The sequence below is a fragment of the Mastomys coucha genome, unplaced genomic scaffold (assembly GCF_008632895.1).
Source record: "Mastomys coucha isolate ucsf_1 unplaced genomic scaffold, UCSF_Mcou_1 pScaffold23, whole genome shotgun sequence".
NCBI lineage: Eukaryota > Metazoa > Chordata > Mammalia > Rodentia > Muridae > Mastomys > Mastomys coucha.
This window is the reverse complement of record NW_022196906.1, coordinates 49,586,353-49,598,361: the sequence shown is the minus strand read 5'-3', so window position 1 is coordinate 49,598,361 and position 12,009 is coordinate 49,586,353. Positions and strand designations below refer to the sequence as shown.

The 12,009-nt window shown below is 38.5% G+C and overlaps 1 protein-coding gene across 1 annotated transcript in view; it reads left to right on the top strand.

Annotated features, from left to right (window-relative positions):
* The window catches only part of Etfa (electron transfer flavoprotein subunit alpha), a 68,115-nt gene that overhangs the window by 19,440 nt on the left and 36,666 nt on the right, over positions 1–12,009 (top strand). Inside the window, exons 2-5 of the mRNA XM_031343518.1 lie at positions 568–714; positions 4,267–4,348; positions 4,448–4,530; positions 11,099–11,198. Of these exons, the coding sequence (XP_031199378.1) occupies positions 568–714; positions 4,267–4,348; positions 4,448–4,530; positions 11,099–11,198 (412 nt within the window). The remainder of the gene's footprint in view (positions 1–567; positions 715–4,266; positions 4,349–4,447; positions 4,531–11,098; positions 11,199–12,009) is intronic.

The window sequence follows — 12,009 nt, the reverse complement described above, 5'->3', positions numbered from 1 at the left end:
AAAAAAAAAAAAAAAAAAAAACACCTAAAAAATAAAGGAAGGAGGGAAGGAAGAAAGACAGAAAGAAAAAAAATGTCTTAGGGTTTCTATTGCTACAGTGAAACACCAGGACCAAAAAGCAAATTGGGAAGGAAAGGGTTTATTTGGCTTACACTCCCATATTGGTTTTCATCATGGAAGGAAGTCAGGACAGGAACTCAAGCAGGTCAGGAGCCTGGAGGCAGGAGGTGATGGAGGGGTGCTGTTTACTGACTTGTTCATCCCTCCCCCATCGATCACTAATTAAGAAAATGCCTTACAGCCAGATCTTATGTGGGCATTTTCTCAATTCAGGTTCCCTCCTTTCAGATAACTCTAATTTGTGTCAAGTTGACATAAAGACTTCTTGATTTTTGTTAGGTAAGGGTCTGATATTACAAAAGTAGACAGCTTAATTTATGCTATCAAGGAAATATTTTATTAATACACTTAAACTGAGCATTGCATATCAAAATGTTTTCTTTAAAGTCCACATGCATAACAGTTATCTTGAAAGACTACATTAATGTTCCTCTCCTTTTCTTTCAGGCCTCATTGCTCCGTTTTCAGAGTACCTTGGTAATAGCTGAGCATTCAAATGATTCTCTAGCACCCATTACTCTAAATACCATCACTGCAGCTGGACGTCTTGGAGGTGAAGTGTCCTGCTTAGTAGCTGGAACCAAGTGTGACAAGGTGAGAGCTTTTTAAGGTCAGCCATAGCAAATATAATCTCCATCAAGAGGCAACGAAAGATGACAACAGTAATTATGCAGCGAAAGATCACAACAGTAATTATGCAGAGAACCATAACCCAAACTGGGCTCTAGTCCTCATTAAATGGCCAATGTCATAGATATTATTGTGTATGAAAAAAGAACCAAAAGGTTTTTGTCATGAAGCATATTATCTTTCAAAATGAGGTGGAATGCTTGATACAGTTCTGCTGGCACCATCCTGTGCTATCAGGTACCAAGGAGAATGGTATCTGAGTCCCCTTAGAGGTTAATAGCAGATTCTTTCTGGACTGATGAGTATACTTGTTAATTTGCCTCTAAGTCCAGAAAGTAGTCAATCTGGGCAAAGTATCAGGGGTGCTAATATTTAGTTGGTAGAAGATTTCAAATCTATGTCTCATTCTTCTCAAATTATGGCTGGTGGTAAATGTTGGTTTTATTGTGGTTGTTAAGTAACAGCTTTGGAAACTAACTCTTGGGAAACTCTTCTGCTGTGTACACAAGAGCTTATTAAGACTACAGAGCTTTAGCTGCCAGTTCCCCTCCACTCTGTCAGAGTTGCTGAGTGTGTGATTGGGGGGTTGGCCCTCATAAAGAGTAAGTGTAGAGAGAGAATGTTTCTTTTTTAGCAGGCTATATATTTTATTAAATTGTGGATGAACCGCACATGGTAATTCAGGTTAGAATGCTAGTGCACTTCTAATTCCTTGAGTGAAATTGGTGTTTACAGGACTCTGTTGAGCAGGTTTTGGGTTATGTAGGTTTCTTTATCTCACTCCTCTTAATGGTTATTGAACCTTTTTTCTTAGGTTTTTTTTTTTTTTTTTTTTTTTTTTTTTTTTTTTTTTTTTCTTTTTTTCCTTTCGAGACAGGGCTCTCTGTGTAGCTCTGGCTAGCTGTCCTGGAACTTGCTCTGTAGACCATGCTTTCTTAAAACTCAGAGATCTGCCTGCCTCTGCCTTTCAAGTCCTGGGATTAAAGGTGTGCACCAACACCACCAGCTGGTTATTGGATCTTATACAGTTACTGTTTACTACAATTTTTAATAATAATTAAGCCATTTTTTGGTCTGTTCAGTTTTAAAATATATTTATTTGTTTTGCTGTGATTTTTAACTATTTTTAAATTTCTTTAAAGTACTTGATATTTAATCAGTTGCAGTCTTATGTATGTCTTGTTCTTATTTTTCAGAAAGGTGTCTGCTAATAATGTAGACAGATTTTAGTTTTGTATTGTTTTCAGCTGTTAATCATAAACTGAAAGTGATTATTCTATATAGTACTGGAAATTTGACAGTTAAAATAAAGTTCTAATGGGAAATTCTGTTCCTCTTTATATCCAAGCAACTTTGGAATTAAGTGGGTTTCTTAATTGGGAATTTTCTTGAAACCAGAGATGCTAAATCCTGATGCATCTCTGTGTAACACAGTATGATGTGCTGCTCAGCACTCGGCCCAGCAGTCTTACTGTGTACTCCTTTCAGTGAATATTGTGGAGCCTTTTAGTCCATGAAAGAAGTTCGGAGGCACAGCTTCTTGTGCCCATTCATCAGTGAATTAGCAAATAGAAGACAGTAATAGCCAATGGGACTGATAAGCAGAAACCATTCATATTAAAGTTACTTTAAAGGAAGAATGCTAATTGCCTTTTGTACAGAAAATCAGAGTAGTCAAAGGTTTCTCAGAATCCCTTCTTGATTCTAAATAGAAAAAAATGACAAGTTAAACAAGAAAATACCTTCCTTTATTGTAAGTATATGTGTGTAGGCAGAAACTCCATGGTGACATGGGCTCTAATTGAGGATTTCTTTCTATTTCTTGAAGTTATTAATCTTACTCTCAAAAGAACTTATTGTCAGATAAAGTGCAGTCAACTTTAAAGAAGTTCTACCTTCACTTCTAACTGGTCCTGAGTCTAACATGTTCTATTGGCTTGGATATATGTATATGTATATGTACATGTACATATGTACATGTATGTAATATATAATGTATATGTAATTGTATATGTATGTAAAAAAATCTCATTTTAGTCCTCCCTTCCTCTTCTCCCTTTTTTCCCTTTGTATTTCTGAGAGTGAATGTCACTCTATCCCACACTAGCTTAGAACCTGTGATCCTGCTGCCTCATCCTCCCAAGTACTGGTTACCACATCCAGATTTTACTTTTCTCCTCTTAAAATAATGCACTTAAATTAGCATCAATGAAAAGGCATAGTTTTCAACTAAATTTGAATAAAAGTCTGTTGATTTCAATTTGTCTATTAGTATTAAAAAGATTTTATTTATTTTTATTTTATGTATACTTGTTTTGCCTGCATACTGGTATAGGAATCAAGTATGCAGTGCCCTGGAGGCAGAAGAAGCTATCAGAATCCTTGGAACTCAGGTTACAGATAATTCTGAGCTGCCATGTAGATGCTAGGACCTGAACCTAGGTCACCTTTGAGAGCAGCAAGTACTCTTAACTGCTGAGTTGTCTCTTCAGTCCAGTTCTTTTGTTTTTTAAGGTAGAATTTTTATAGCATGACTAATTAGGTCAGTTCATAGTAAAATCAGTTGGCTTGTAATTTTCTTTAAGAATTTTTTAGAAAAGGCTGGAGAGATGGCTCAGTGTTTAAGCATACAGACTGCTCTTGCTGAGAGCCCAGGTTTGATGCCCAGCACCCATGTTGACAGCTTACATCTGCCAATAATGTTAATTCTAGGGGACCCAGCACCTCTTGACTTCCTTGGCACCTGTACTCTTGTGTACATATACCCCTCTCCATACACATAACTAATTTTTTAAAATATTATTTTAAAAAGAATAATTTTAAAAAACCTAATATGGTAGAATGTTTGTAATCATAGTATTCTGGAGACTGGGGGTAGAAAATTGTTGCAAGATCAAGGCCAGCCTGGGTTACATAGTAAATACTAGGCCAGCTAAGGCTGGTAGCAAGACCCTTCTGAGGAGAAAGAAGACCAAAACAAGACCAGAACAAACAAACAAACAAGCAGCAATGTTTTTATTTTTTAAAATTATTTTTATTGGCTCTACTAGATAGTTTTATCTAAATTCAACTTGACATGTCATCAGAGAGGAGGGAGCCTCAATTGAGAAAATGCTTCCATAAGATCAGCTTTAAGCAAGTCTGTAGGGCATTTTCTTAATTTGATTGATGGGGGAGGGGGAAAGGAGAGAGAGAGGACTAGACCTTGTGTGGGCTTTTGAAACCTCAACCCTTTACTCCCTAACCTCCACCTCCCTGCTCCTAGCAACACACCTTCTCAACTAGAACACACCTCCTAATACCTTCTCAGAGTTCATCAGCTGATCAGCTGAGAACTAAGCCTACAAGTATATGAGCCTATGGGGAGCATTCTTATATAACTCCACACCATCTCAAAACAAACAAAAAGTAACTTTTCATACTTGGCCATTAAGATTTTATGCTTGGTTAAAACTTAACAGTGTTGGTTCATTGTTTCTTTTGGTGGACACTTAGAAACCCTTCTCTTTATCACAGGTGGTACAGGATCTCTGTAAAGTAGCTGGTATAACAAAGGTTCTGGTGGCTCAGCATGATGCATACAAAGGCCTCCTTCCAGGTGAGGTGTTCCAGTGGGAAATGTAGTGTCTCTTCTGCTCGAATATATGATTATGAAGACAGCATGAAATATGTTTCACCAAATGTGTTTAATTCTCAGAGGAACTCACACCATTGATTTTGGAAACTCAGAAGCAGTTCAATTATACACACATCTGTGCTGGAGCATCTGCTTTTGGAAAGGTGAGAAGTGCAATCTGACCTTTCTACTTGGACAGCATGAAGTTCACAGGGCTGTAATGCATTGTCTTTGTTTAAATAGCCAGTCCTGACTTGCTCATCCTAAGGGGAATACATCTAACATTTATTCTTTCAAGATTTCATCAAATTTTTAAATTTTGTCACAGAAATAACTATTCTTTTAGAATTTTATTATAATTTATTAACCTGTCACTTCTAGGTTTTGTAATTTGCCCAGATAAAACTATTGTTAAATGGAACTTTTTCTGTGTGTTGAATTTCTCTCTCTCTCTCTCTCTCTCTCTCTCTCTCTCTTTCTCTCTCTTTTTCTCTTTCTCTCTTTCTCTCCCTCTCTCTCTTTCTCTCTTTCTCTCTCTTTCTCTCCCCCCACCCCCACCCCTCACTCTTTGTAGCCCTAGCTGTCCTGGTACTCTATAGATCAGGCTGGCCCCAAACACCTGACTGTCTCCTAAATGCTGGGATTAGACAGGCAGCTTAGTTATTTACTTTAAGAGATGATTTACTTGGATGGCTGGTGGATATAATAGAAAATCTAAGTCTATCTGCTCTAGGGATTTAGAAAAGACTGTGTTATGGCTTGGGATAGCCTTAAAGATGGCTGTAGTCTGATCACATGCATTCTTATTGTTGTGACAGGAAATATATGTGAACTCCAAAAAGACTACAAGGAGCTGAATCCAATGCAGTCATGTTAGGGTCTCTCTATTCAAGCTTGAGCTTGGGCCACACTACCAACTCTGACACAGGAGAACGGGAGGGGGCCCAGAGCCCATTTTCAGGCATGCATTTATAGAGGCAAGAAGGGGATATCTAGCCTGGTACACATCTGACTTGGGGACCATTATGGCCTTTAACATAATTGGCTGGTGCTGGGAGCCAAACTATAAACTTCACTTCTGTTTTCCTTCCGATTGACGGTTATTTGGAAGTGAAGTGTCATGGGCAGGCTTATAACCTGGATGTGCAGATTTGTTGGAGAATAACCTGGAAACTGGTGCTAGGTGTACTTCTTGTTGGGGGTAGCCTGGAAACTGGTGCTAGGTACTGGCCTGTTAGTTAACTTGAGTTTAACCTTAGGTCAGGTTCTCTAAGATGGAGACTGAACCCAAAAGCGTTAGTCTCTCATTCCTCCCTTTCTCTGGTGACTAGAAGGCCCAATCATGGGGCTTCCTGAAGTTATTAGTATATTTTATAGGGGGCCAGGGTTGTCCTCACTCAGTCCTTATGGTGTCCCTGGGGCTTGGGTAGGGGCCTCACCAGTGGGAGACAGGAGAGAGTCCTGAAGCTGAATTTTCTTCCTGCTAGTCTTCAACTGTAAATAGGTCTGTGATTTCATGCTGCAATCCTGTGACCTTTAGGATGAAAGAAGAGGGACCTGTTTTATAGAGAATTTGATGTTGAGGCCAATCATGTTTATGAGCCCATTGGATACCTTTGAGATCATCTAGTAATTGGCAATCCTCAAACTCAGAGATGACCTCTGCCTGTATGTTAAGAATAATAGGAGGCAGGGGCTATTTCAAACATGATTTCAAAAGGGATGAGTCCCATCCAGTAAGGGAAGTGTTATACCCAGTAGAGAATAAAGGGAAGGAGAGTTATTTAGTCATTTCCAGTCTCTTAGCTCCATTTAGTTAAGGTCTCTTTTAGGGTTTTGTTCATTCTCTTTACCTGTCCTGAACTCTGGGGTTTATATGCACAATAAAGTTTCTAGTTAATCCCTAGAATATTGGATACTCCCAACTTACCTGGGACATAAAAGCTGGTCCATTGTCTGACCCTATCACCTGAGGAAGCCCATACCTTGGCAGTATGCCTTTAAGAGCTTCTTTGTCATCATGGATGTAGTTTCATGCTTGATGGGGAAAGCCGCAGTCCAACCTGAAAAGGTATCTATAAACAGCAGTAAATTTTATATCTAAATTTTTCTGGTTTTACTTCTGTGAAGTCTGTCTCCCAGTAGACTCCAGGCCTTGTGCCTCACTGGCAGGCTTTTCAGTTCTTACCAATCTCAGCTATCTTTGCATTTATTTAGAGTTGGCATCTCTAATCCTGATATTATCATGTCATATCAAATCCTGCTTTCTCCAGATGCCCATGTGGGAAAAGCAGTGAATATTCTGAAATACATGCACTACCACTTCTTCTGGCACACTTGGTTGAACTGTTTGGGAAGGCTTAGGAGGTGTGGCTTTGATGAAGGAGGTGTGTTACTGGGGGAGGGCTTTTAGGTCTCAGAAAGCCTATACCATTCCCAGTTAGTGTTCACTGCCTTGCTCTTGTGGATGGAGATGTGAGCTCTCAACTTCTGCTCCAGCGCCATGATGGCCAGCCTGCTACTATGCTCCCCACTGCGGTAGTCATGGACTCTGACCCTATGGAACCATGAACCCCAAATCAAATGCTTTTTTTTTTATAAGTTGCCTTGGTCATGGTATTTTGTCACCTCAATAGAAAAGTAATTAAGACATTTGTGAACTGCCATGTGGGTGCTGGGAATTGAATCTGGACCCTTTGGAAGAGCAGCCAGTGCTTACATACAATCTCAGTTATCTAGGAGATGGAGACAGTAGGAATGCAAGTTCAGAGCTTGTCTGGGAAGCTTAGAAAGACTGTGTCTCAAAATAAAAAGTAAAAGAGAGGTCTAGGGAAATGGCTTAGTAGTGTAGAACTCTGCTCTGTAAGAATGAGGGTCTGGCCGGGCGGTGGTGGCGCACGCCTTTAATCCCAGCACTTGGGAGGCAGAGGCAGGTGGATTTCTGAGTTCGAGGCCAGCCTGGTCTACAAAGTGAGTTCCAGGACAGCCAGAGCTACACAGAGAAACCCTGTCTCGAAAAAAACAAAAACAAAAACAAAAAAAAAAAAAGAATGAGGGTCTGAGTTCAAGTCTTTAGCACCCACATAAGGGCATAGCTGCATGTTGCTTATAACTCTAAAACTGGGGATTGGTTACAGGAAGATACTGAGAGCTTGTTGGACAACCAGCCTAACCCAAAGAGTCAGTTTTTGGTTCAGTGAGAGACCTTGCCTCAAGGCCATAAGGTGGAGAGTAATAGAAGATTCAACTTTGGCCACCTCATGTATGCGTACAGGTGTATACACTTGAGCACTTATGTGCGTGTACACAAATATATACATACCCCCAAAAGGAAAGGGGGCTGATTTGTAAATCAGCTTGACTATTCATATGCACAAAACCTGGTTCATTCCTTAGTACAGGAAAAATAGCTGTGAACAAATACACTCTTATAGGAAAGTTGGATATAGTATAGTAGTATAAAGAACAAGGATGTGGATCCCCTTCATAGTTCTAACTTAGTTTTCCTATTTCGGGAGTGTACCTCTTAGCAATGACATGTTCCTTTAGGCCTCTTCCTATCAGTCTTTAAATTGTGCATGTACTTACATATTTATATTGTTTTGTGACTAGGAGATTTTGCTTAATAACATCTTGAAAATATTAGCTCACAATGTGTTTGTCTGCATAATGTTCCATGTTAGTCAAGGTCAGCTAGGATGTTTTCAGTCACTTGCTTCAAAGAAAATATTCTTGTACATGCATCTTTGCATACCTGTGTAGCATATCTTTAAAATTGAGTTCTAAAAGTCAAACAGGTGAGTGAAAGACCATGCTTTAAACATTTTTGGTAGAAACTGTGAAATTGCCAACACATGGCATTATAAGTTTTAACATCTCCCTCTAAATTGATAGATGAATCTTTGTAGACCACCCAGACTCTTGAGAGTACTGTTCCAGAGTTAGGCAATTCAATCATGAGTTTGCTTGATGAAAGACTATGAGCCCTGCAACAAACGTTTTTTGCTGTGTTTTAATTCCCAAATTTTATTACTCTGGCCTTGACTTTATGACAGATAAAAGCTTGACAATAAGAGCCATAAAATAGATAGATACTGGTAACCTATAAATGCTTTTGAAATGAGGAAAAGTCCATAGGAGGAATTGCATAGGGAGACCATAGTAGTTCTGTGATGAACTTGTGAATTACGTGTTTATTACTTTTTGTCACTGTGAAAAAAAAAATACCTGAGCAAAAGGAGGTATGTTATCTTGGTTCATGGTTTCAATCACTTGGTCCTGTCACTTTGGCCCTGTGGTGAATTAGGAGGTCATGGCTCATGATAGAAGTATGTGAGAAGATATAATTGCTAACCTCATAGTATCCAGAAAGCAGAGAGAAGGGCGGGAAAGGAAAGTGAGAAAGAAAGAATGAACATTTCAGTATCTCCTTTGAGGTATAATACCAGCTATCTTGCCATGGGTCCTATCTCCTAAAGACTTGGAGTCTGTCATCTCCAAGTGCAGTAAATGCTAGAACCAGGCCTTCAACACATGGGTTGCGGGGAGGCATTCAAGTACTCATCAAAATATACAACCTCCTTCACCATAAAAGAAATGCATGTTAAAGCTTTAGATTCCACTTCATCCTCATCAGGGTAGCCATCATCAAGAAAAAAAGGACAGAGAATTCTGGTGAGGATTTGGGGGAAGAGGAAGCTTTTATTTACTACTGGTGGAAATGTAAACTAATATAGCCATTATAGAAATTGGGTTTCTCAAAGAATTAAAAACAGAACTATCATATGAGCCAGCTGTACCATTCCTGGGATTATACCCAGAGGACCCAATATCCTACCTCAAAGATACTTGCACACCTTACTGTGAAATTATTCACAATAGCAATGAAATAGAACCAGCTTAGCTATCTATCCACAGATAAATGGATGCAAGAAATGTGTGAATGCAGGGCTGTAAGAAATAATGAAAATTTCAGGAAAATAGATGAATCTGGAAGCCCGTATACTGAAATGATTTAGAAAGACAAATACAGCATACTCTTTCTCTGGTTCTTAGCTTTGAATGTTTATATGTGTGTATATGTCATGAAAGTAGAAAGGGGACCTCAGAGGAAAGAAGGAGAGTTTAGGAAGTTGGGCAGGATGGTAGAACACAGTGAAGGTGGAAAGGAGACCCCTTGGGTGGAGGGGTACTGGAAGTGGGAGTAGGGAAAGGGTGGAAGAGGATGAACTACAGATCAAGGAAACTAACATTAGCACTCTTTAGTAGTCAAGGCCAGAGTTCTTTATTTATGTTTGAAAGATGATTACTATCTTAATGCAGTATTATAAAATGCAAATTAGAACCTTTTCCTTCAGAAACTCTGCAGTCAGAAAGCTGATCCTGTCAGTACTTGCAGCATCATTTGTAGGAAGTCACTGAGTAGAAACAGGGCAGGAACAGAAGAGAACTAGAAGACACAACCCCTACTGTCAGGGTGCTTAGAATCCTAGTTAGGGGTCATACAACATGGATTTTAAGTCCATGCTAGTCAAGGCTAATACATTGTAAATATATGTGCATGTGGGAGACTACAGAATGAGGTAGAATGACAGGTAGTTGGAAGAATCTTTATAGAAGAGAGAGAACCAGTTTGTGGTGTTATCTTGAAATCATGCCTTCCAGAAGCAGTGTCATGAAACCAGGGAGGTGCCACTGAATGAGCTATGAAGAAGTCTATCTTTGTGGGATTAAAAATTAATGCTTCTCAGGGCTGGAGAGAAGGCTCAGTAGCTAAGAGCACTGACTGTCTTGCCAGTGGTCCTGAGTTCAATTCCCAGCAACCACATGGTGGCTCACAACCATCTGTAATGGGATCTGAGGCCTCTTCTGGTGTGTCTGAAGAGAGTTACAGTGTACTCACATACATAAAATAAATAATTCTTTTACAAAAAGCAATGCTTCTCTTTTAAAATTACATATGTTATGTAAAAGAACCTCAGTCCAGAAACTGGAAATTCAGTCTTCACTAAGTGACTCTCTTCTGCTTTAGATTCCTAGAGTCACAGTAGAATTTTAACTAGACATGCAGATTCTCTTTCCTCCCATTACAAGATGTGCTAACTAACACCCAAGAGGATTTTGACCTGCTTAGGATTTGGCTACTGAGAACAAAGTTACACATGTATAACATATAACTGCTCTATGCCTGTATCAACCAGAGCATGTGTGCTTATTTCTGATGTTCATTTTATGTGTGACACACAGGCTGCTGTTTATATTTGATATGTTTATACAACATGAACTTGACAAAGGTTGCACCATGTGTTGAAATTTTTCTTTTATATTTTCTAGTAAATATATATAATAAAAGCTTTTCTAATATTTTACTCTTCTATCTTTTTCTCTTTTTCTTGTTTAAATTCAGGGATTCATAACTGTCACATATTATACTTGATATTTATTAGGGCAGTAGATCTCATAATTTATCAAATTGAATCAGCTTCTTATTACTATAAATCTTCTGTAACTCTTAATATACAGAAATGGTAGACACTTAATTTCAAAGACTATCTCAAAAGCTGGGCTGATGTCCCTTTTCCAAAGGTACATATGAGGTGTAAAATATTTGAATTTGAATTAAAGTTTATGCAGAAGATATACCTCCCTTTAAAGGGGTTTAGGAGAGTCCATTGTTGATCATTATATATCAGTCAGCTTGCATTTGTGTAGCTCACTGCTTTTTTCTTTTAGAACCTTCTGCCCAGAGTAGCAGCCAAACTTAATGTTGCCCCAGTTTCTGACATCATTGAGATCAAGTCACCTGACACATTTGTGAGAACTATCTATGCAGGTAAGTTCTAAGGAAGATAATTAATCAACATGTTAATTTTCACAGTATACATAAATCTTAAAAATAGGATTTGGAAACAAATCTATGATTAAATGGACTATCTTAAAGGTTTCTGAGAAATGCTTTAGTTGAGAATAGCTATTAGACCTCGACATGGCATTCTGTCCAATTTATTATGTGCACGGTGCTTTTATACTGGCCTTACAGTTTATGGAGTGAGAGCTTTCCCCCCAGTGGTTAATAAAAATTAAGTTTGCCATCCAATATATATGCATTTTTAAATTTTTAATTGCAATGTAATTATATCACTTCTCCCTCCAACCTCTCCAGTCATTCCCTTTGCTGTCAATTGATGGCCCATTTTTCTTTGTTACTGTTGCACACACATATACATAACTGTATAAATACAGCTACTATGTTTATATTTAGTTTGCTTGTATCTATATGATTTCAGAGACGGCTACTTCTGTTTGGATAGCCAGGTGTATTGGAAAACCAATTAAAGGGCTCATGCGTGAGAGAGACTAGTTCTCCTTTCTCAGCAGTCATTGCTTTCCTGTACTTCTTTGTCTAGTGATGGGACCTGTGAGACTTCACACTTCCATATCAGCATGTCTGTTGCCATTCTCATTGGTTAGGTCTTGTTTAAGTAGCTATATTTTGTAAGTAGTACCTTGAAAGGCAAACTCTTTTTAAAATAGTATTCTCAGTCTTTGCTTTCAGTGTGCAATTGGAGTTCAGTGTGCATTAAGCCATTCATTTCAGCATCTCTTTATTTGATAGTTATTTCTTTTTTTTTTTTTTTTTTTTT